Genomic DNA, 24009 nt, shown 5'->3' with positions numbered 1-24009 from the left:
AAGAAATAGAGGAAAACAACAGAATGGGAAAGACGAGAGATCACGTCAAGAAAATTAGAGATACTAAGGGAACATTTCATGCACAGAGAGGCACAATAAAGGACAGAAATGGTATGGACCTAACAGAAGCAAAAGATATTAAGAAGAGGTGGCATTAATGCAAAGAAGAACTATACAAAAGATCTTAATGACCCAGATAACCATAATGGTGTGACCGCGCACCTAGAGCCAGACATCCTGGAATGCGAAGTCAAGTGGGCCTCAGGAAGCATCACTACGAACAAAACTAGTGGAGGTGATGGGATTCCAGCTGAGCTATTTCAAATCCTAACAGATGATGCTGTGAAAGTGCTACAGTCAATATGCCAGCAAATTTAGAAAACTCAGCAGTGGCCACAGGACTGGAAAAGGTTGGTTTTCATTCCAATCCCAAAGAAAGACAACGCCAAAGAATGTTCCACACAACTTCAGCACAACTGCACTCATCTCACATGCTAGCAAATGTTCAAAATTCTCCAAGCGAAGCTTCAACAGTACATGAACCAAGAACTTCCAGAGGTTCAAGCTGGATTTAGAACAGGCAAAGAACCAGAGATCAAACTGCCAACATCCACTGGCTCAGACAGTTCCAGAAAAACATCTACTTCTGCTTTATAGACTATGCCAAAGCCTTTGACTGTGTGGATCACAATAAACTGTAGAAAATTCTTCAAGAGATGGGAATACCAAACCACATTACCTGCCTCCTGAGAAATTGTATGCAGGTCAAGAAGCAACAGGACCACACATGGAACAACGGACTGGTTCTAAACAGGGAAAGGAATATGTCAAGGCTGTATATTATCACCCTGCTTATTTAACTTATACGCAGAGTACATCATGCGAAAAGCTGGACTGGATGAAGCACAAGCTGGAATCAAGACTGCCGGGAGATAGATCAATGACGTCAGATATGCAGATGACAGCACCTTTATGGCACAAAGCAAAGAGGAACTAAAGAGTCTCTTGATGAAAGTGAAAGAGAAGAATGGAAAAAGCTGGCTTAAAATTCAACATTCAGAAAAACTAAGATCATGGCATCTGGTCCCATTACTTCATGGCAAACAGATGCAGAAACAATGGAAACAGTGACAGACTTTATTTTCTTGGGCTCCAAAATCACTGCAGATGGTGACTGCAGCTATGAAATTGAAGACATTTGCTCCTTGGAGGAAAGGCTATGACCAACCTAGACAGCATATTTAAAGCAGAGACATTACTTTGCCAAAAAAGCTCCGTCTAGTCAAAGCTATGGTTTTTCCAGTGGTCAATGCATGGATGTGAGAGTTAGACCATAAGAAAGCTGAGTGCCAAAGAACAGATACTTTTAAACTGTGGTGTTGGAGAAGATTCTTGAGAGTCCCTTGGACTGCAAGGAGATCAAACCAGTAAATCCTAAAGGAAATCAGCCCTTAATATTCACTGGAAGGACTGATGCTGAAGCTGAAACTCCAATAATTTGGCCACATGATGTGAAGAACTGACTCAATGAAAAAGACTCTGATGCTGGGAAAGTCTGAAGGCAGGAGGAGAAGGGGATAATTGAGGATGAGAATGTTGGATGGCATCACCGACTCGATGGACATGAGTCTGAGCAAGCTCCAAGAGTTGGTGATGGACAGAGAAGCCTGGCGTGCTGTAGTCCGTGGGGTCACAAACAGGCAGACATGACTGAGCAACTGAACTGAGGTGAAAACACACACTTATCTTCTAAGATTTAGTATGAAAAAATATTAAATATTTCATTGATATTTCATACTAATTACATAAAATGATGTTGGATATAGTGTATTAAAGAAAATATAGTATTAATAATAATTTCACACTTCCTTTTACTTTAGTGTGATCTGCTAGAAAATTTGAAATTACAAAAGTGGCTCACATGTGTTTCTACTGTATTGTGCTTCTCTAGAGTTTAACAGTGCTTTAGGACCCATTCTCCAAGCTAGGCTTCAACAGTAATGTGAACTGGGAACTTCCAGATGTTCAAGCTGGATTTAGAAAGGGTAGAGGAACCAGAGATCAAATTGCCAACACCCACTGGATCACAGAAAAAGCAAGAGAATTCCAGAAAAACATCTACTTATGCTTCACTGACTACACTGAAGACTTTGACGATGTGGATTACAAAAAACTGTGGAAAATTCTTAAAGAGATGGGAATACCAACCACCTTCTCTGCCTCCTAAGAAACCTGCCTGCAGGTCAAGAAGTGACAGTCAGAACTGCACATGGAACAATGGACTGGTTCCAAAAACTGGGAAAGGAGTACATCAAGGCTGTATATTGTCACCCTGCTTATTTATATACAGAGTACATCATGAGAAACGCTGGGCTGGAGGAAGCACAAGCTGGAATCAAGATTGCCGGGAGAAATATCATTAACCTCAGATATGCAGATGACACCACCCTTATGGCAGAAAGCAAGGAGGAACTAAAGAGCCTCTTTATGAAAGTACAGGAAAGGGAAAAAGCTGGCTTAAGTTCAACATTCAAAAAACTAAGATTATGGCATCTGGTCCCATCATTTCATGGCAAACAGATGCAGAAACAATGGAAACAGTGGCAGACTTTATTTTCTTGGGCTCCAAAATCACTGCAGATGGTGACTGCAGCCATGAAATTAAAAGATGCTTGCCCCTTGGAAGAAAAGCTATGACAAACCATGACAGCATATTAAAAAGCAGAGACATTGCTTTACAAACAAAAGTCCATCTAGTCAAGGCTATGGTTTTCCCAGTAGTCATGTTGAACCGTAAAGAAAGCTGAGTGCCAAAGAATTGATGCTTTTAAACTGTGGTGTTGGAGAAGACTCTTAAGAGTCCCTTGGACTGCAAGAAGATCAAATCAGTTAATCCTGAAGGAAATCAGTCCTGAATATTCACGGGAAGGACTGAGGTTGAAGCTGAAACTCCAATATTTGGGCCACATGATGCACAGAGCCAATTCATTAGAAAAGACTCTGATGCTGGGATACATTGAAGGCAGTAGAAGAAGGGGACAACATAGGACGAGATGGATGGAAGGCAACACCGACTCAATGGACATGAGTTTGAGCAAGCTCCAGGAGATGGTGAAGGACATGGACTGCGTGCTGCAGTCCATGGGGTTGCAAAGAGTCGGACACGACTGAAGGACTGAACAACAAAAAAAGGACCCATTCCAGTGCCAAAGTGAAATAACAGAATCAGTCATTCTTACATTCATTCATTCTTTTAGAATCCCAGTTGTAAACGATACGGAAGTACATAACTAGATGTCAACCTGATTATAACATGAACCAGGAGATCAAACAAGACATAAACCTCTATTAACTGTTTTTAACAGTTAAATGATGGCAAGTGCTAAGATATGTTACTATTAGACCTGGGTGAAGAATGATGACATAAAACTGGGAAATTTAATAGAATAAAACCAGGAGATTCAATTTGTAACCTTGAAATAACACTAGGTCTTAAAACCTTGACATTACCTGAGTAGAACACTGAAGAAACATATTTGAAGATTTTCAACTTTCATAAAAATGAAAAATACAACAAGGATATTTTTGAAACCCCTTCACAAGCACTTATTCAATGTTTTTGAAAGTTTTTAAAAAAATCACTTTGTCATCACTCATACAAGATAATTTTCTCATGTTATATAAAAATAAATCCCAGAATGTTTCATTAAGAAAAAAATTAATGTATATGTATATTTCACTAACTATGGAAAGAAAAAAGCTAATCTACTTTGTATTTATTATATAACACCTTATTGGGAAAAAAATTTTTGTTACATAGTGATTATATTCTTACCCCTTCTATTTCTATGAAATAAAATCAAATTCAAGCCACAGTCTAACTACCAAGTAGCAAAGAACTAAACATTTTGGAAAGATTAAAACAGTGTGACTCAAATTTTAATGTATACCCAAATTCATCTGAGACATTCATTAAAATGTAGATTCTCACTGAGTAGGTCTGGGTGGGGTTGAAAATTGTACATATCAAACAAACTCCAAGTTGACACCAATGTTGCAGGTCTATGGATCACACTTTCAGTAAGCAGCTAAAACAATTATTCCTACATTTAAAATGTACAACAAGGCACTATACTCAATATTTGTAACAGCCTATAAGGGAAAAGAATCTGAAAATGAGTACATATAATCTGAATCACATGCTGTACACCTGATACTAACATGACACTGTATATCAACTAAACTTCAATAAAATATAAAAATAAATAAAATGTAAAATAATTTATATTTAGTAAAGTAAAAATGGAAATAAAAATCTTCCCAAAGGAAGCATTCTATTTTCTATCTATGGCATCACACCTCAAATAACAGGTATTTTAGTGTTTCCATGAGTTGGCTGTTCGGCATTACCAGGCTCCCAACAATACCAATTCCTCTATCAAACTTGGGAATTCTTGGTGGCTAGTAGATACCAGGTCAATATTTATTTGGGACAAGTGCCCTAAACATTTATGTTGAGTTCTAAGATCCAGATAATGGGAACAGAGTTATCAGGAAAGGAGAGGAAGTGGTAATATTTCTCTGGAAATCATTATATATATGAAATGCAACACACCATACTCACGTATCAACATATTTATCATATGATACCCCATAAAAATGAATATTAAAAGGCAACAGAATTACATCCTGATGTGACTAATAGTGGAGACTGAATTACTGATTTCTCAGTGATTTCTTTTCCCTTTATTCTCTTCTGAACCTACCAAATATTTGACAACAAAAGTCAAATACTTCTCATTATTCAAATATACTTTTAAATTTAAAAACATATGACAAAAATCCATGAGAAAGGGCCAAGGAAACACTAATATTGAGGGAATACTGAAGAATTTCTTGTTAATGGTGGTTAAGATATATCTAATAAGTACAATAAGGAAAAAATAACTTAGGATGATAATATAAAGACTGAAGTTACTTACCTTAGTGAAGTTATTCAGATGGCCTAGCTTTCTCATATTTGATACTCCTTGCAATTTGGCCACATTTTGGAGAATCTCCCTTAAGTTATCAGAAGGTTCTAGAACAGATAAAATGATTAAACATAATTTTAAAAGATTAAGATAATTTTAAAATAATTTTATTTTCCCTAACAAAACACATGAAACATGCATTATTAAAACCTCACAACTTTGACTCTCAGTTTTTTTTAAAGTCTTACATTCTGTCTCAAATCTATCTACTTAGGAGACTTCAAAGTTTATGTGGATGACTCACTGAATGACCTTCACCTCTCTACTCCATTTATACCTATGGTCCAACTCTCTACATCACCTGGAACTATTTAACCACTAATTCTAAAATTTCAATCCCAACTGCAAGAACACCTTTCACTTCTGGCCATAATGTAGTAGCATCAACCAAATATACTGTCTTATTTGAATCAACCCCAAAATTGAAAAAAACATATAAAACAACAGTTCTCAAAACACTGGACATTAAGTAAAGAAAAATAATCATTAAGAAATGAAAAAAAAACCAAGAACGCTCTACAACTGCCCTCAGTTTACTGTCATTAGAGTGTTTCCAGGCCTTGGTGCTGAGAGGAGATACCCAGGCAAACTGAGTTCAAGAGACAGAGCTTAGAGTTCAAGGAGAACAAACAGTATCAGAGAACAGAGCACTGCACAGAGAGAGCACTGATCATCTGCCAAAGGACCCTTTATGCAGCCATTACAGCAACAATCGGTGCATGTGCATGAGGAAATTATCACTCAAAAAAATTAAAGGGATGAGTATCATGTGTTTACACACAAGGAGCAGTGCTTGTTTCTAATGGCCATACTGAAAATCTTAGTGCATGGGGCATTGGACAGAGTATGCAGAAAAATCTTGGCTCAGTGGTGGGGAACAATCATGTACAGACCAAACATTTCTTTGATTCTACCTAACAAATCTTTGGGCTTCCCTGGCAGTTCAGGTGGTAAAGAATCTGCCTGTCATGAAGGAGACCCCGTTTTGATTTCTGGATTGGGAAGATCCTCTGAAGAAGGGATAGGCTACCCACTCTAGTACTCTTGGGCTTCCATAGTGGCTCAGACAGCAAAGAATCCCCCTACAATGTGGGAGACTTAGGTTCGATCCCTGGGTTGCGAAGATCCCAGAGGAAGGCATTGCAACCCACTCCAGTATTCTTGCCTGGAGAAACTCCATGGACAGAGGAGGCCGGGAGGCTACCGTCTATGGGGTCACAATAAGTTGGACACAACTGAAGCGACTAAGCACATGGCACACAACAAATCTTCTAAGTAAGATTTGAAAGAATCAAACTGGTTCCAAATAACTAAAATGTCTCAGACCAAAGCTCAGTAAGAATCATAAAAGAAAAATAGAAAACACCTAATGAAGCAAAATTTACAATGACTAGCATCCAAATATCATCAGACATGCAAAGAAGCAGGAAAACATGACTCATAGTAAGCAGAAAAACTGATCAACTGAAAATGACCCAGAACCGACACAGATATTATTAGGTTGGTATAAACATAATCGCGGTTTGGGGCTGTGAATTTTAAATCATTATAACTACGTTCAAACACATTTTTATTAATCAAAATAGGAACCATTATAATCAACACATTTTTGTCAACAAGAAAAAAGTTTGTTTATTCCTTTGGCACAAAAACCCATGCTTCAGACTTCGATAAACTCTTGGAAAGCATTTTCCACATCCTGCTGGTTGTGGAAGCATGTTCCATGCAAAAAGTTACCGAAATGCTTGAAGAAGTGACTCAGTTGGCGAAAGGTTAGATGAATGTAGCAGATGAGGCAAAACTTTGTAGCCCAATTCATTCAACTTCTGAAGTGCTGGTTGTGAGACATGTGGTTGGACGTTGTCATGGAGAAGAATTGGGCCCTCTGTACTGTCCAATGCCAGCTCAAGGCTTTGCAGATTTCAGTGCCTCTCTCATCAATTTGCTGAGCATTCTCAGAATGATCTCAGGGGGATTTAAAAAGCAGCAGTGGATCAGACCAGCAGCAGATGGACAAATGGTGACCATGACCTTTTCTGGTGTAAGTTTGGCTTTGGGAAGTGCTTTGGAGCCTCTTCTCAGTCCAACCACTGGGCTGGTAATCTCAGGTTGTCTTATAAAACCCACTTTTAGTCATGTATCACAATCCAAAAAAAAAAAAAAGGTTCTTGGTTGTTGCACAGAATAAGAAAAGACAACACGTCAAAATCATTTTTTTGATTTGCTCACTAGGCACCCAATTATCAAGCTTTTTCACCTTTCCAATTTGCTTCAAATGCCAAATAACCAACGAATAGTCGACACTTGAGTTCTTGGGCAACTTTTCATACAGTTCTAAGAGGATTAGCATCGATGATCCTCTCAATTGGTTGTTGTCAATTTCTGACAACTGGCCACCACACTCCTCATCTTCAAGGCTCTTCAGTTCAGTTCAGTTCAGTTCAGTTCAGTTCAGTCGCTCAGTCGTGTCTGACTCTTTGCTACCCCATGAATCACAGCACACCAGGCCTCCCTGACCATCACCAACTCCTGGAGTTCACTCAGACTCACGTCCATCGAGTCAGTGATGCCATCCAGCCATCTCCTCCTCTGTTGTCCCCTTCTCCTCCTGCCCCTAATCCCTCCCAGCATCAGAGTCTTTTCCAATGAGTCAACTCTTTGCATGAGGTGAAAAACTTCGAACCACCACTGCACTGTACATTCGTTAGCAGTTCCTGGGCCAAATGTGTTATTGATGTTGCAAGTTGTCTCTGCAGCTTTATGACCCATGCTGAACTTGAATAAGAAAATCACTCAAATTTACTTTTTGTGTAACATCATTTTCCTAGTCTAAAATATAAACAGCAAGTAATAAGTCATTAGCAAAAAAACAAAGTAAGAAATGTGCATTAAAATGATGCATAACATAATCACATTTAAGACTATCCCAATATCAAATGGCAAAGTTCAACAATGACAAACCTTGCAACAATCTAATACAATCAGTAGAAAAGGACATTAAAACAATTTTTATAACTGTAGTCTGTATTTCAAAACCTCAGGGAGGGGCATGAAAAGTGTAAAAAGCAGTCAAACAATTTCTGGACACGAAAACTACAGTGTCTCCAATGTAAATATACTGGATGAGAAAAAAAGCATAATAGATTTTATAGAAAGTAAGTTGTGAATTTTGAAGACAAAGCAATAAGAAGTATCCAAAATGTAACACAAAGAGAAAAAAGAAAAATGAAAAGACCAACAGCAAACTATAGGGATTCAAGTAGCTTAACAAAATTGCAATATGTATAACCAGAGTCCCTAAAGAAAAAGTCTGGAATAGAAGAATTAATTGAAGAAATAATAGATGAAAACTTTCCAAGTTTTATCAAAGTAAGCCTATAAATCCAAGAAGTTCAATCAATCCCAAGCACAAGGAAAAGGAACAAAATAGACCAAGGTACATCACAATCAAATTACTCAAAATCACTGATAGAGGAAAAATCTTAAAAGCAACCAGATTAAAAAAAAGATTGCCGCCATGAAATTAAAAGACACTTGCTCCTTAAAGCTATGACAAACCTAGACAGTGTATTAAAAGGCAGAGACATCACTTTGCTAACAGAAGTCCACATAGTCAAATTCACAGTTTTTACAACAGTCATACACAGATGTGATAGTTGGACCATAAAGAAGGCTGAGAGTGGAAGAATTGATGCTTTCAAACTGTGGTGTAGGAGATTCTTGAGTCCCTTGGACTGCAAGGAGATTACCAGTCAATCCTAAAGGAAATCAATCCTGAATATTCATTGGAAGGACTGATGCTGAAGCTCCAATACTCTGGACCCCTGATGAGAAGAGCCAACTCTCTGGAAAAGACCCTGTTTCTGGGAAAGACTGAAGGCAAAAGGAGAAGAGGGTGGCAGAGGATAAGATGGTTAGACAGCATCACAGACTCAACGGACATGAATTTGAGCCAACTCCAGGAAATAGTGGGGGACAGAGGAGCCCAGCATGCTACAGTCCATGAGGTCTCAAAGAAGAGGACATGACTTAGTGACTGAACAACAACAAAGACAGACAAACTACATACAGCGAAATAAACGGAAGAATGACAAACTTCTCCCGGAAAACAAAGCGAATGAGAAGACAGGGGAACATCTTTAAAATACTGAAAGAAAAAAAAAGCTTTTAAAATGCAAAAACAATCCTTAGTTCACTTGTTTTACAAAAACAGGCCAAAGCCAGAAATTGCCCTGTGGTTGGGAATCTGCCAACCCTTGGATACAGTGTCAATATTCAAGTTAGTTTTCTATTAACATATTCAGCATCCTATTTCCTTTAAACAAAAGCACAATCTAAAAAAGAAAAAAAAATTGTCACATTATTGATATTTTACTTTAAGACCCATTATGACTTTCCTTTGAGATTTTAATCCGTTAACACAAACTAAGGAGCTATTTGTTTTGAATAAGTGTTTTCCTCAACAAATGAAAGATCACATTGTTCTATTAATTTAGCTTGCATCTACTTCTCTCCATTCTGTTATACTCAGTGTGAGCCATAACAAACACACATTGGTTAGTGTCAAACCACTAAGCATATTACATATCCTGCTGCTGCTGCTGCCAAGTCGCTTCAGTCATGTCCAACTCTATACGACCCCATAGACAGCAGCCCACCAGGCTCCTCCGTCCCTGGGATTCTCCAGGCAAGAACACTAGAGTGGGTTGCCATTTCCTTCTCCAGTGCATGCGTACGTGCTAAGTAACGTCAGTCGTGTCCAACTCTGCGCAACCCTACAGACAGCAGCCCACCAGGCTCCTCCATCCAGAGGATTCTCCAGGCAAGAATACTGGATTGGGTTGCCATTTCCTTCTCCATTACATATCCTAGCTATCTCCAATCTCTTTGAAATTGCTACATACTAAGATCAAACCTCACCAGGGCTTCCCTGGTGGCTCAGATGGTAAAGAGCCTGCCTGCAATGTGGGAGACCCAGGTTCGATCCCTGGGTCAGGAAGATCCACTGGAGAAGGAAATGGCAACAAAACTCCAATATTCTTGCCTGGAAAATCCCATAGATGGAGAAGCCTGGTGGGCTACAGTCCATGGGTTGAAAAGAGTTGGACACCACCGAGTGGCTAAGACACAAGATCAAAATAGTCAATCTTAAGGGAAATCAACCCTGAATACTCATTAGAAGGACTGATGCTGAAGCTGAAGCTCCAGTATTTTGCTGATCTGATGGAAACAGCCAACTAACTGGAAAAGTGCCTGATGATGGGAAAGACTGAGGACAGAAGGAGAAGATGGTGTCAGAGGATGAGATGGCCGGATGGCATCTCAGATGCAATGGACGTGAACTTGGCCAAACTTCAGGAGATGGTGAGGGACAGGGACCTGGCATGCTGGCATGCTGCAGTCCATGGAGTCCCAAAGAGTTGAACATGACCGAGCAACTGAACAACAAGAAGATCATTTATTTGATTTCAGAACATTTCCTACAAATACTGGATATATTTAACTCCAATGAAATCTGCTCTAATATTAGATGGTTTAGGGTATGTACGTCTTTATAATTAGTAACTCTTTCATTTTAAACATGGAATGAAAACAGCTTATAACTGTGTGGTATCAGATCTTATACAAAAAAAAAAAAACTGCAAGGAACTATGAATAGATCACATCTTTTTGTTATAAATGGTACCTGTTTGGAGACACTTAAAAAGAAAAATTATAAGTAAGTCAATGATTTTTAAATGATTTAACTATATTTGAGAACATAATGCAATTTTTAACAACACTTGCGTGAATTCAGAACCTACAGCAGTTTGCAAGTCAGAGTTTACTAAAAGCCAGTGTGAAATTCACCTACTAGAAATACATAATTTAACCATCTTACATCAGTTTATAATTGAGTAGTCAGACATCAAACAGTTTCACTAAATCGAGGACCCAGTTTCTGCTACGTAATATGTGATAGGACTAATACGATGATTAGGTTGAAGATATAGTTTTCAAAAAGGTTTGCATATTTCTAATTATTGCCTATTTTCTAGGTACAAACTGGTTGCAGACATTTCTGAAAAGTTACAATTTTGTGACAAAAATTAAACTTCAAGTCTGAACTCACTCACTCAAGAAGTATTAACTGAACACTTACTATGGTCAAGTACTGTTTTAGGTACTGGAAATAACACATCAATGAACAAGAGACATCATTTCTTACTGGACCTTATATACAATTGGAAGAAAACTGAGGATTAACAACAAAAAAAGCCACAAAATGAAAACTGACAGGTAGTCAGAAGCCAATACTGTGTCAAATGTTTGCCTAATAAATACTGATATAAAATGAACCTACCACACTTTAATGCACTGTTGTTGTCAAACAAATCAAATCAGCCTTTCTTCTTCTTTCCCCTCCTCATCCCTTTGTCTTATATATAATTACCATCTGAGCCACCAGGACTCTCTGCAACCCCATGGACTGTAGCCTACCAGGCTCCTCCCTCCATGGGATTCTCCAGGCAAGAGTACTGGAGTGGGCTGCCATTTCCTTCTCCAGGGGATCTTCCGAATCCAGGGATCGAACCCAGGTCTCCCACATTCCAGGCAGATGCTTTAACCTCTGAGCCACCAGGGAAGCCCCATACAATTACCAGGAACTCCCAAACAGAATTGGAATATGGAAAAACTTCTAAGTTTCTTCATAATATATTTCCTGAAAGACAGAACATGTTTCCTTCCAGAAACTCATACTTCTTCCCAGACAAATTAAAAAATAGCATTAAGGCCATTTTAAACATCAAATACTATGTATGCTCATGTGTTACAATGTTCTTATGGGGATCCATAACTTCAAATACTAGGGTAAATTTTCCCTGGTTAAGTGAGAAGTCCCTGGTTTCTTCCTTACGTGCTAGATCAAGAGTACCTAAACATTTTAATTAAAAAGACCCAGACAGTAAGTATTTTAGGCCATAAAGTATGTTCTGTTGTAACCTCAATTCTTTTATAATCAAGAAAGCAATAGAGAAAACAGGTAAGTAAACGAATGTGGCTATGTTTCAATAACACTGGCTCATGATCTGTCAACTGTCAACTCCTATGCTAGACAGAACTTAAAACTACATAAGCAAGCTGAGATCAAGGGGCTTTTTATTGGGGGGGTGGGGTGGGTGGTGCACAGGGGAGAGAATTTAAGGAGTTTACCTCTCTGATTTCTTACTACTTTCACTTAATGCTTCCAATTCAGCTTCTCCAAAACTGTGCTATGTGAAATGCATAAAGCACAAATGAGATAATCCACTAGGATTTCCCTGAAGCCCAGTAGTTTAGCCCAGAGCTGCATTAAGGAAAAAAGAGAGGAAAAAAAAATGTGGCTAGAAAAAAAATGGAAAAAAAAAAAAAGTGTGGCTAGCTGGCAATGGTGGCCAACCATTCAAATGCAAGGAAGCAAAACACAAAAGAACCGCTAAAATTACAGTTGCTCTTTTCCTCTTATTGTGTAACTTGTAGTCCTATGCATGTTCCCAGTGACTCTCTGGAAGTAATGAAATAACTATAGTCAATTTCAGCAATTTAATATTATATAAGCACAAACACGCATACATAGATACAAATATATATACAGAAAACTACCAAAAGAAAACTACAATTAAGAACCTTTTATTTATCTCTATACATCTATAGACACACACACATATATATATTCATTCCCCCTTTAGTTTAATTCTCCAGGTATGTACATATACATATATGCACAGATGTGTGTGTGTGTGTATATATATATACACACACATGAGTAAGCATGCGTTTATTTTAAAACGTTTCCAACATATACTGCTTTGTAACATGCTGTGATAAATCATATTATTAATATCCTTACCTGTCAATAAATATATACCATAAAATTGACACTTAAATAAATTTTGGTTCAAGTACACAGAGTAAATTAATGACCAAATACTAGTGGCATACATTTATCTGAGAGTAATAGAAAGAACAATTCTGAAATAAAAAAGAACTGGATTTGAATCTAGCTTGCTGCTGTTGTTGTTTAGTTGCCAAACTGTGTCTGACTCTTTGCAACCCCACAGACTATAGCATGCCAGGCTTTGCTGTCCTTCACTATTTCCCAGAACTTGCTCAAATTTATGTCCATTGAGTGGTGATGCTATCTATATCTATATCATCCTCTGCCACCCCCCTCTCCTGTTGCTTTCAATCTTTTCCAGCATCAGAGTCTTTTCCAATGAGTCCGCTCTTCGCATCAAGTGGCCTAAGTATTGGAGTCTCAGCTTCTGCATCAGTCCTTCCAATGAATATTCAGGGTTGATTTCCTTTAGGATTGACTGGTTTGATCTCCTTTCAGTTCAAGGGACTCTTAAGAGTCTTCTCCTGCACCATAATTCGAAAGCATCTTCAGCAGTCAGCCTTCTTTATGGTCCAACTCTCATATCTGTACATGACTACTAGAAAAACCACAGCTTTAAAAGGAATCTATCTTAATCACCTACAAACCACGTATCCTTGACTAAGTTATTAAACTTCACAGGTACCACTTTCTTATACTGGGTTGGCCAAAAAGTCCATTTTGGGTTTTTTCCATAAATTGTTAAGAGTATAGTGAATAAGTGAGTGAAAGTCGTTTCGTCACGTCCAACTCTTTGTGATCCCATGGACTCTGCAGTCCATGGAATTCTCTAGGCCAGAACACTGGAGTGGGTAGCCGTTCCCTTCTCCAGGGGATCTTCCCAACCTAGGGATCAAATCCAGGTCCCCCTCACTGCAGGCATATTCTTTACCAGCTGAGCCACGAGGGAAGCCCAAGAATACTGGTAGCCTATCCCTTCTCCAGTGGATATTCCTGACCCAGGAATTGAACCAGGTCTCCTGCATTGCAGGCAGATTCTTTACCAACTGAGCTATCAAGGAAGCCCAAGGTTACAGTGAATATATTATACTAATTACCTGACCTGAAGGCATTGTTTCAAGGTGTGAGGTACAACTTACTTAGCAGAGCGCCTTGCCCATAACAGATGTTTGATAAATAGCAGCAACTATCATTAAAATTAGTTATTATCTGCTTACAAAAACAATTTTTATGGATCAATTATGTGAGTTATGCGGCCATCCCAAACAAATGTTTAATTCACATATTAGTGTGTCTAAATTAATGAATTTTGGCTACATGTTTTAGCATATTACTTTTATGATCCAAGATTTGCTCACTTGTGAAGTAAAATCTTTTATTTGCCTTCTTAAAAATGCCAGAGTGATGAGGAGTGGAAGCAGAGTTGGACAATATTTTCTGTGACTTATTTGTGAATATACATGAACAAATGCTAATAAGCATCAAGCTAGAAAAGTTGGATGCATCAGAATTAACAAAATTAAATGTGACTACATAAATCTAATATGTATTACTTAATTACATCTTAATGTTATCTACGTTTATTGTGAGCAAACAAAGGATTAAAAATACATGGCAATACCTATAGTTAGTATTTCCTCTGTAAAAGCCAGCAACAAATCTGTCTCCTCCATCAGCATGAAGAGTGAAAGTACATCTTCTCACCCTTACTCCAGGTCCAAAAGGTGAGGAAGCACTGCTTCAAATTATTTAACATTTCCTGAAATTCTAACAATTATTAATATCAAAGAGTGATATAATTTCGGAGGTAAAAGATCTATCAAAATGATAGCATCCTGGGAAAACGTCCTTCCTTTTACCTTTAATGCAAAGGAACTAAAAACTTCTTCAGTTCAGTTCAGTCGCTCAGTCGTGTCCGACTCTTTGCGACCCCATGAATCGCAGCACGCCAGGCCTCCCTGTACATCACCAACTCCTGGAGTTCACTCAGACTCATGTCCATCGAGTCAGTGATGCCACCCAGCCATCTCATCCTCTGTCGTCCCCTTCTCCTCCTGCCACCAATCCCTCCCAGCATCAAAGTCTTTTCCAATGAGTCAACTCTTCGCATGAGGTGGCTAAAGTACTGAAGCTTCAGCTTTAGCATCATTCCTTCCAAAGAAATCCCAGGGTTGATCTCCTTCAGAATGGACTGGTTGGATCTCCTTGCAGTCCAAGGGACTCTCAAGAGTCTTCTCCAACACCACAGCTCAAAAGCATCAATTCTTCAGTGCTCAGCCTTCTTCACAGTCCAACTCTCACATCCATACATGACTATGGAAAAACCATAGCTTTGACTAGACGGACCTTTGTTGGCAAAGTAATGTCTCTGCTTTTGAATATGCTATCTAGGTTGGTCATAACTTTTCTTAGGAGACCCTTTTCTATTTTTGATAGAGTAGTAGAATATTGCCCCTTATACTGATGCCAAACTCTGTCCCTTTGTAATTTTCATCCATTTGTTCTGGTGTAACAAACTGGAATGCAGAACAGGAATTATCTACCCTCAGTACTGAAAATGATCATTTTCCCTCACAAGCAACTGAAGCAGACAATAATCTTTTTTTAATCACTGTTGTATTTTAAATATAAATATGTAATAGAGATGGACAAGGAAAACCTATCAATTACTTCTGCAAGCCAATCAGTTTAGTTACAAGCTCCTTAAATGTTATTATACTAAAAATTGAATAGTTTCGTAGGGCTACTTTAGAAGAACGATGGACATGAAGCACCTCTTGAAAGGAAATAATTCGTTTAGAGGCAGCACTACAGAGACAGCAAGATGGCACTCGGTTTCTTTAGCCAGGCATGCCCCTTCTTTCCCTACCTGATCTGGAAGAAATCATCATTCCTCAGAAGTCTTACTCAGATGTGTAAAATTTTCCTTAACCTGCAAGCACCCTTCTTTATGTTCTCATGATACATTCTTCATACCGCTATCACAAGTTATGACAGAACATGTATCTGATCTAAGTTCTAATTTACACCTATCATGCCAGTGTGATTAAAACTACCTCCTTTGACTCCCTGAAGTATCCTAGGCTGTATTGTAAATGATATGACCACCAGAGGTATAATTAGTTAAAACTCAACCACCGTTTGTATACTTTCTTACAACTAAATCTTTTCTCTATCTCCTTTTCCCAGAGACTGGAAGAGAATAGTTTTGTTGGGTTCTTGTTCCAACATCCTGGGAACAGTATGATAGGAACACAGGTTTCCCCTTTAGATTGTATTTAGCCATTTTATTACTTATATAACTAAAAATACAAAGGTATCCTAATAAAGTACAGTTTTGATTATCTTGGGAACAACTTTAGATTTCTAAGTTTTCTGTCTTTTTTTTTTTCTTTTGGTTTCTTTTGGCCATGCGGCGTGTGGGATTTTCCCTAAGCAGGGCTTGAACTATGGCCCCTGCATTTGGAGTCTTAACCACATCTAAGTTTTATTCAATTGTACATTTCAGGGTTCACTATGCCAATACACTATGCCAACTGCTTAGATGAGAAATATTAGTAAATATAAGATATAGTCTCAGGTCTGGAGATCAACTTGAAATGGGAATAGGTATATATATATATGTATATGTATATAACACTTACTAGTAATACTATGGGAAAACAAAAAGTTATCAAACTTCACTAGACTATAAGACAAGCGCTACACCCTATTTTGCTAATATTTTTACATGAAAAATCTGTCTTCATCTCTACACCAACCATACAAGGTAAGTGCTAATATTATCATTCTCATGTTTAAAAAAATGAACATTAGTTCATGTGCCTAAAGTCACATAAATACCAGATATAGTAGTAAGATATGAATCTAAGTTATCTGACTCTAGAGTCTATCTTATTCCATATGCAATCGCCCCGCATATGCAATTCTCCTGTCTTTCAAAGGAGAATGCATCTTCAGTGTACATACTAGTTTGTAATTACATGATAGTCTGACCTTCCGTTCACCATTATGATGCCATCGTAACGGCATGATACACAGTATCGTGTCTGATACACAGTAACCACCTCAAAATACATTTACTGAATAGATGGCCCACACCACACTATGAATATTAAAATGTAAGAATTTATAATGGAAATCCTATCTTGTGATTAATTATAATGATAATAACTATAGTAGAGATGCATACAAAGAAGGAGCAAATAAGAAAGATCCCACTGCTTTAATGTATCTGTTTTTCAATTTATATTGCTTTGGAAAGGAATCACTCTTTCTAAGGTAAGAATAAGCTTATTTAATATGATTAACAATGAACTGCCTTGACCTTAATTATTTACCTTACCTAATTATCTTCTAATCATTTCATCATCATCTATTTTTACATGGTAAGTAATCTGTGAATTCTTAAAGATTTTTTGGTAAAGATAACTTAGATATTTGTGGTAGAAAATGAAGAAGAGTTCGGGAAAAAATATGAAGTACTTTCTTAAGAGTTCATCTCTTTCCCTTTTTTACAGTAAAATTAGAGATCAGAATGTTTAGGCTTATAACACTTGTTATAATTCCTGTACAAAATAGTAACCAAATTCACAAAGCTCTTTCACTTTGTGAATACATACAAAGTATACACAAAAGCCATTCACCGGGCTACAAAAAAGATTCAAAGAAATCTTGGTCATCACATTATTTTATTGCTATTCTTCTGCAGAAAATCTATGAAAAGCACTGTCTGCAATCAGAACATTTTCTAAGATGGTGAATAACTAAAATCAATTTCCATATAAAGATTACAATCACTGGATGTTCTGCTAAAACTTCTATGTCTTAGTCTGTTAAATCATTAGGTTTCCACAGTTCTCTCGTCAGAAATCTTTCATCATAAGAAAAAAGTTCTGTTTCTCTCTGAAACAATTCACTATGTAAATGAACCTTGCAAAAGAACAGAACAGCTGTGCCTAAAAGCTGAGACAATTAATTGTTATATACCTCCAGCCTATTAGATTTATTTACAAAGTTAGCTGTACATTTTGCGTATACAGCTATTTTTATGTTTCTGTTTTTCTCTATGAAACGACTATTTATAGGTAGGATCACTTGTCTGACAGGTGGCTTCTATGAATGTAATTAAGGACTTCCCTCTCAGAGACTGAGGAGCAAAGGGTACAAATACACTTTGGCTGCAGGACACAATTTGAATGTGAGTTAGAAAGCTGAAAAATGCTATTATAATGTTATTTTCTAACCTTTCCATTTGTCTTATTGGTTTCACACCTTACTAATTCCAGTATTTCCGTCATTAATTACTCACTATTTCTAACTGACCTGTCTCTTTTACTGGTCTTAAAAAAAAATGCTTCTGCCCAGTGTTTCCCATTTTTGATGTGACATTACTTCTACCAAAACTCTCTGAGACTCAAGTTAATTAATTCTTACCTCACCTTCTAAATTCTACCAATTAGGTATCTAGGCCACCATTCCACTAAAGTCGTCCTCTACAAGTTCACTATTTGCCCAATGCAAAGGTTTTTTCTCAGCTTTTCAAACTCCCTGACTTTCCCATTATAGTACTATTGGCCAATGATAACCAAACCTACCTTCTTTCTCTTGGTTTCTATAATCACACTATCTTGGTCCTCTTCATACCTATTTTTCACTGTTGCTTATGTACCTCTCTTAAAGGTTTGCATTCCTTCCTCTTATTTTATATTCTTTAATATTACCAAAAATTCTATCATTTGCCCTTAGGTTTCTTTTTTCATTGTCTCCATAACACTAACAAATCCAATTTTAACCCTTTAAATAAACAAAGCTTCAAAGTTTCAATTCTACATTTTATCATTATTCTACATTTGTTAAAAAACAAATCTGTTTTCATGTTTGGTGATCTGTCATCTCAAATTCAGTATGTCCTGTAATCAAATTAATTCATTCTTTAAAAAAAAAAAAACTTTCCAAAATTTCCTTCTACAGCCAATAGCAATAATGTCTGAACTAGAAAATTACATCCAGGACAACAAATATCACTGAGATATCTTACACAGACTATATCACAGTAGTATCTTATTTTTATGTACTACTAAGTTCTGAATCAGTGCCCTGTGGATATTACATGTAGTATTCTGTTTATGCTTTTTATGGCTCAATAAAATCATTTATATACATCAAAGAAGACACATCTCATCAAAATTATCAAGACAAAAACATAATGACTAATCTGGAGTCCCAGGCATGAGGGCAACACATGATACATTAAGCTTTTTCATGAACTTTGGTCAATGGTGATTTTCATTATGCAAAAATGCCATAATACACGATTGATTTGTGTAATACAAATGTAAACAAACTCTCTAATTAAAAATTTACTACTTGTTATTCTTCCATACATTTCACTCAGGCATGCATAAATAAGTGAATTAGCACCAATAATCAAAACCTAAAAGTAAATTTACAAATGTTTGAATTTAACCTTAAAAAGCTCTGAACTATTATAAATATAACAATATAAAGCACTTCTTTGGTTATCTCTTGCATGAACAGGACATCTGAATATGACCACACTAACTGCTAATATTTTTATATTTATTTATGCTTTCTGATAACGCCTTTAAATATGACTGCTTTACATACTTCTACTACAGAACCTTCAGATGAGCCTTTGTCTGACATGCTGGTTAGACACACTGAGATAATACAAATTCTGGTCACGTTTTGCTGCCAAGTAAGTTTAGGTCAGGTTAGGTTTTGTCACGTCACTTTATTTACAAAAAATAGCTTTCATTTTCAGAGTTTTTAGTTTTTCAGAACTGTGGATAATAGGTTGTGGGTCTGTACAATTAATATTACCAACATCCCAGACCCTGCATTCTTTTCTACAACAAAGTCATCAAAACTGTGTTTCTCCCAATGACACAAACTATGTACCAATATTGAAGTATAAATTTAGATCTCCTTAGTCAAGTTGAGTAAAGTTCAATAAGGAAAAAACTTGTCACCACAGAGAATTTAATCCCCAACAAATAACTTTTCTATCAACTCAGAATAAAAATTTACTGTTTATGATAAAAAAAAAAAATTGGAAAGAAAGACTTCTGCTTCAGGGCAGCTACCTGGCTACTAAAGTACATCTGTGAACTACCAAAATGGGTGCTACCTCGCAGCAAGTTAGAAATGTAGAATCTTGCACCCTCCCATACCTACCCAATCTGACTTCTCATTAAATCAACATCCTCAGGTGTTGCATTTGTACATTTATGCAGAAAAAGTTAACCTAACAGGCCCAACTGCTTTTCCTTAAAAAGGTCTGCTTACCAGGTTAGTCGCTGGCTTACATCTGGAAACAAACTCAGGGAATGTTTCTACCACCCTAACTGGTAAGAGTGGCTTCCTGGCCCTAAACCATTTACGCAAACAGTATGGTTTATGCTGACCATCTGCTTTCATTCTGTGAGTCTGGATACTCTTAGAACACTTATTCAACAGAGGCAGAGAGCAAAGAAAAGTATTTCTAGGTAAAGCTGAAAAATACAAAGAGACTTCCCTGAGACTCTGAAGCAAGTGTCTCTGGAACCTAGATACATTCTTTTGCACAATCAAAAAAACTCTCAATGAGAGAATTTTAATTTAAAGTATTCCTTGGTCTACCATATTCCCAGGCAAGAAGGAGAGGCAAATTCAACCATTAACCACCACTCCAACCCACCCACCCACCTACCCAACTAAGAAGCCACCTTTATCCTGGTTATAAACACAGAAGAAGAAAACATGAAAACAAGTCAGTATCAATAGAAACAAACAAAACAAAAAACTAAAAAGACTTTAAATATTAGAATTACCATATACATAATACAAACAATGAAATAATATTTTATATATCTAAAGTTGGGAGGGGAGGGACTTCCCTTGTGGTTCAGTGGCTAAGACTCCACGCTCCCAAAGGGGGCCCAGGTTCGACTCCTGGTCAGCAAAGTAGATCCCGCGTGCTGCAAGGAAGATCCTATTTGCCACAACTAAGACTCAGTGCAGCCAAATAAATAAATATTAAGAAAAAAAAAACCAAAAACAAAAAAAGAAAATACAGCAGGGGGTTTGGCAAACTTGTTCCATTAAGGGTCAGACTAAATATTTTGGGCTTTGAAAGCTAGTAATATAAGGTCTCTTTAATAAGTAATTAATTAAGTAACAGTAGCACCAAAGCAGGTATAGACAATATTAAATGAGCATGTCTATGTCTGAATAAGACTATTAGAAATGCAGCTTTGTAAGCCTTACAACACAAGATCTTCAAACTATAACTTGCAAACTTTTGGTTTAAAAGAAAGGACTGAAAACATAAGATTCAAAATTTACAATCACCTAAGCAGGGTGATCCAACCAATCCATTCTGAAGGAGTTCAGCCCTGGGATTTCTTTGGAAGGAATGATGCTAAAGCTTAAACTCCAGTACTTTGGCCACCTCATGCGAAGAGCTGACTCAATGGAAGAGACTCTGATGCTGGGAGGGATTGGGGGCAGGAGGAGAAGGGGATGACAGAGGATGAGATGGCTGGATGGCATCACTGACTCGATGGACGTGAGTCTGAGTGAACTCCGGGAGTTGGTGATGGACAGGGAGGCCTGGCGTGCTGTGATTCATGGGGTCGCAAAGAGTCAGACACAACTGAGCAACTGAACTGAACTGAACTGAAGCAGAACTTCTTAAAATAAAAACAGCATGATTGAAATTTTAAAAACTCAATGGGGGGATAAAAGAATAGATACAGTTGAGGGGAGAACTAATGAACTGAAAGATATATCTGCTGCTGCTGCTAAGTCGCTTCAGTTGTGTCGGACTCTGTGCAACCCCATAGATGGCAGCCCACCAGGACACGACTGAAGCGACTTAGCAGCAGCAGCAGCAACAGCAGCAGATATATCTTTCAGTTCATTAGTTCTCCCCTCAACTGCATCTATTCTTTTATCCCCCATTGAGTTTTTAAAATTTCAATCATGCTGTTTTTATTTTAAGAAGTTCTCCTTAGATGACTGTAAGATATTATATATCACTAATGAACTGGAAGATGTATCTGAAGATGATATGTATATGATCCCCAAGAAAAAAGCAGACAAAATACATGAAAGAATTTTAAAAACAAAAACGATAATAAGAAGTCTAACATGTATTTAATAAGAATTCCTAAACAAGATAAGAAAAAATGTAGGAGATGCAATACTCAAAACCTCTAAATTCTTCAAAAACTTACAATCAGGACATACAATGAATTTCAAAATAGTACAAACAACCATCTAAACACATTTTTTTTCAAGATATTTAAAGGCAAAAGAAATAATACATAATGTGAAAAGACAGATTATGTACAAAGAAAAGCAATGTGATATATATATATATATATATATATATAATGAAACCAAAAGTGTATGAATCCTGACTCAAAATGTTATCTGTAAGACAGGAAATCTGAACACTAAATACTAGATGATCTAAAGAGGATTACTTCTAATTTACTTAGCTGTGCTAATAGTATTGCAGTTAAATATTTAAAAGTCCTTATCCCTTAGAAATACACACAGATGTATTTACAAATGAAAATAATATATGCCTAAGTTTGCTTTAAAATTATCCACAAAGAAAAAAGGAAAATATACAAATGAAGTAAGACTGCCCCATATGTTTATATAGTTGAAGGGGGATAAGGAATATATGAGGGCTCCTTATATTTTTCTTACATATTATGACTGAAATTTTTCATAATAAAATATTTTAATGCAAGTCTGATAATCCCAAGCATGTGGATCACGAACAACTCTAACATATCTCTACTATGATGTATAATTTTTTCACGTAAGCAGTAATTCTATACCAAATTATATAACCAAGAGTAACTTATGTATGAGTACCAGAATTCATATACAAGACTATATATAAAACTACTCTTTATAAGAGCAAGGAACTTCAAACGACCAAATGTCCAAGATTAAAAGAATGAATAAATTACTATTATTTATTTAATAACATTTACCTTCTGGGTTTTCACCCTAATACTTGACAGACACTATGCTAGAAATCTTTGAACAAATTTTCTCATGTCATACTATAATAATCTTGTAAGAGCCAGAGTATTCCTAGGTTGGCATAGAAGTAATTACAGTTTCAGACCCGAATTTCAAATCATTATAACTAGGCTCAAATACATCTTTATTAATCAAAACAGGAATCATTACCATCAACTCATTTTTGTCAATAAGAAATAGATTTGTTTATTTCTGTAGCATAAAAATCCATGCTTCAGGATTTAACAAACTCTTGGAAAGCATTTTCCATGCAAAATGTTGTCAAGATGTTTGAATAAGTGGTAGTCAGTTGGCAAGAGGTCAGGTGAATATGGCAAATGAGGCAAAACTTTGTAGCCCAATTCATTCAACATTTAAAGCACCTGTGTGACATGTGGTCAGGTGCTCTCATGCAGAAGAATAGAGCCATTTTCTGCTGACCCATGCTGGCTGCAGGGTTTGCAGTTTTCAGTTCATCTCATTGATTTGCTGAGCATACTTCTCAGACGTAATGGTTTCGCTAGGATTCAGAAAGCTGAAGTGGATCAGGCTGGCAAGCAGACCACCAAACAGTGACCATGACCCGTTCTGGTGCATGTTTGGCTTTTGGAAGTGCTTTGGAGCTTCTTCTTGGTCCAGCCACTGAGCTGGTTGTCGCTGGCTGTTGTATAACATCCACTTTTCTTCACACATCACAATCCAATCCAGAAATGGTTCATAGCTGACACATGGAATAAGAGAAGATGACACTTCATGACAACGATCTTTCTGATTTGTGGTCAGCTCATTAGGCACTCACTTATCAAGCTTTTTCACCCTTCCAATTTGCTTAAAATGCCAAACAACCAAAGAATGGTCAACACTGAGTTCTTAGGCAACTTCTTGTATAGTTGTAAGAGGATCAACTTCAATGATCCTCTCAAGTCGGTCGTTGTCAGCTTCCAATGGCCAGTCACTGAGCGCATCTTCAAGGCTCTCATCTCCTTTGCAAAACTTCCTGAACTACCACTGCACTGTACATTCATTAGGAGTCACTGGGCCAAACGCAGTGTTGATGTTGCAAGTAAT

General features: G+C 37.1%; 1 protein-coding gene across 2 annotated transcripts in view; it reads right to left on the bottom strand.

Annotated features, from left to right (window-relative positions):
* Positions 1 to 24009, bottom strand: part of RICTOR (RPTOR independent companion of MTOR complex 2) — a 122095-nt gene that overhangs the window by 80675 nt on the left and 17411 nt on the right. For both annotated transcript variants that reach the window (XM_069556140.1, XM_069556141.1), the window contains exon 3: positions 4983 to 5080. In XM_069556140.1, the coding sequence (XP_069412241.1) occupies positions 4983 to 5080 (98 nt within the window). The remainder of the gene's footprint in view (positions 1 to 4982; positions 5081 to 24009) is intronic.

This window comes from Ovis canadensis, chromosome 16 (genome assembly GCF_042477335.2).
Source record: "Ovis canadensis isolate MfBH-ARS-UI-01 breed Bighorn chromosome 16, ARS-UI_OviCan_v2, whole genome shotgun sequence".
NCBI lineage: Eukaryota > Metazoa > Chordata > Mammalia > Artiodactyla > Bovidae > Ovis > Ovis canadensis.
Note: the sequence above shows the minus strand (reverse complement) of the source record. Positions and strands in the feature narration are given on the sequence as shown.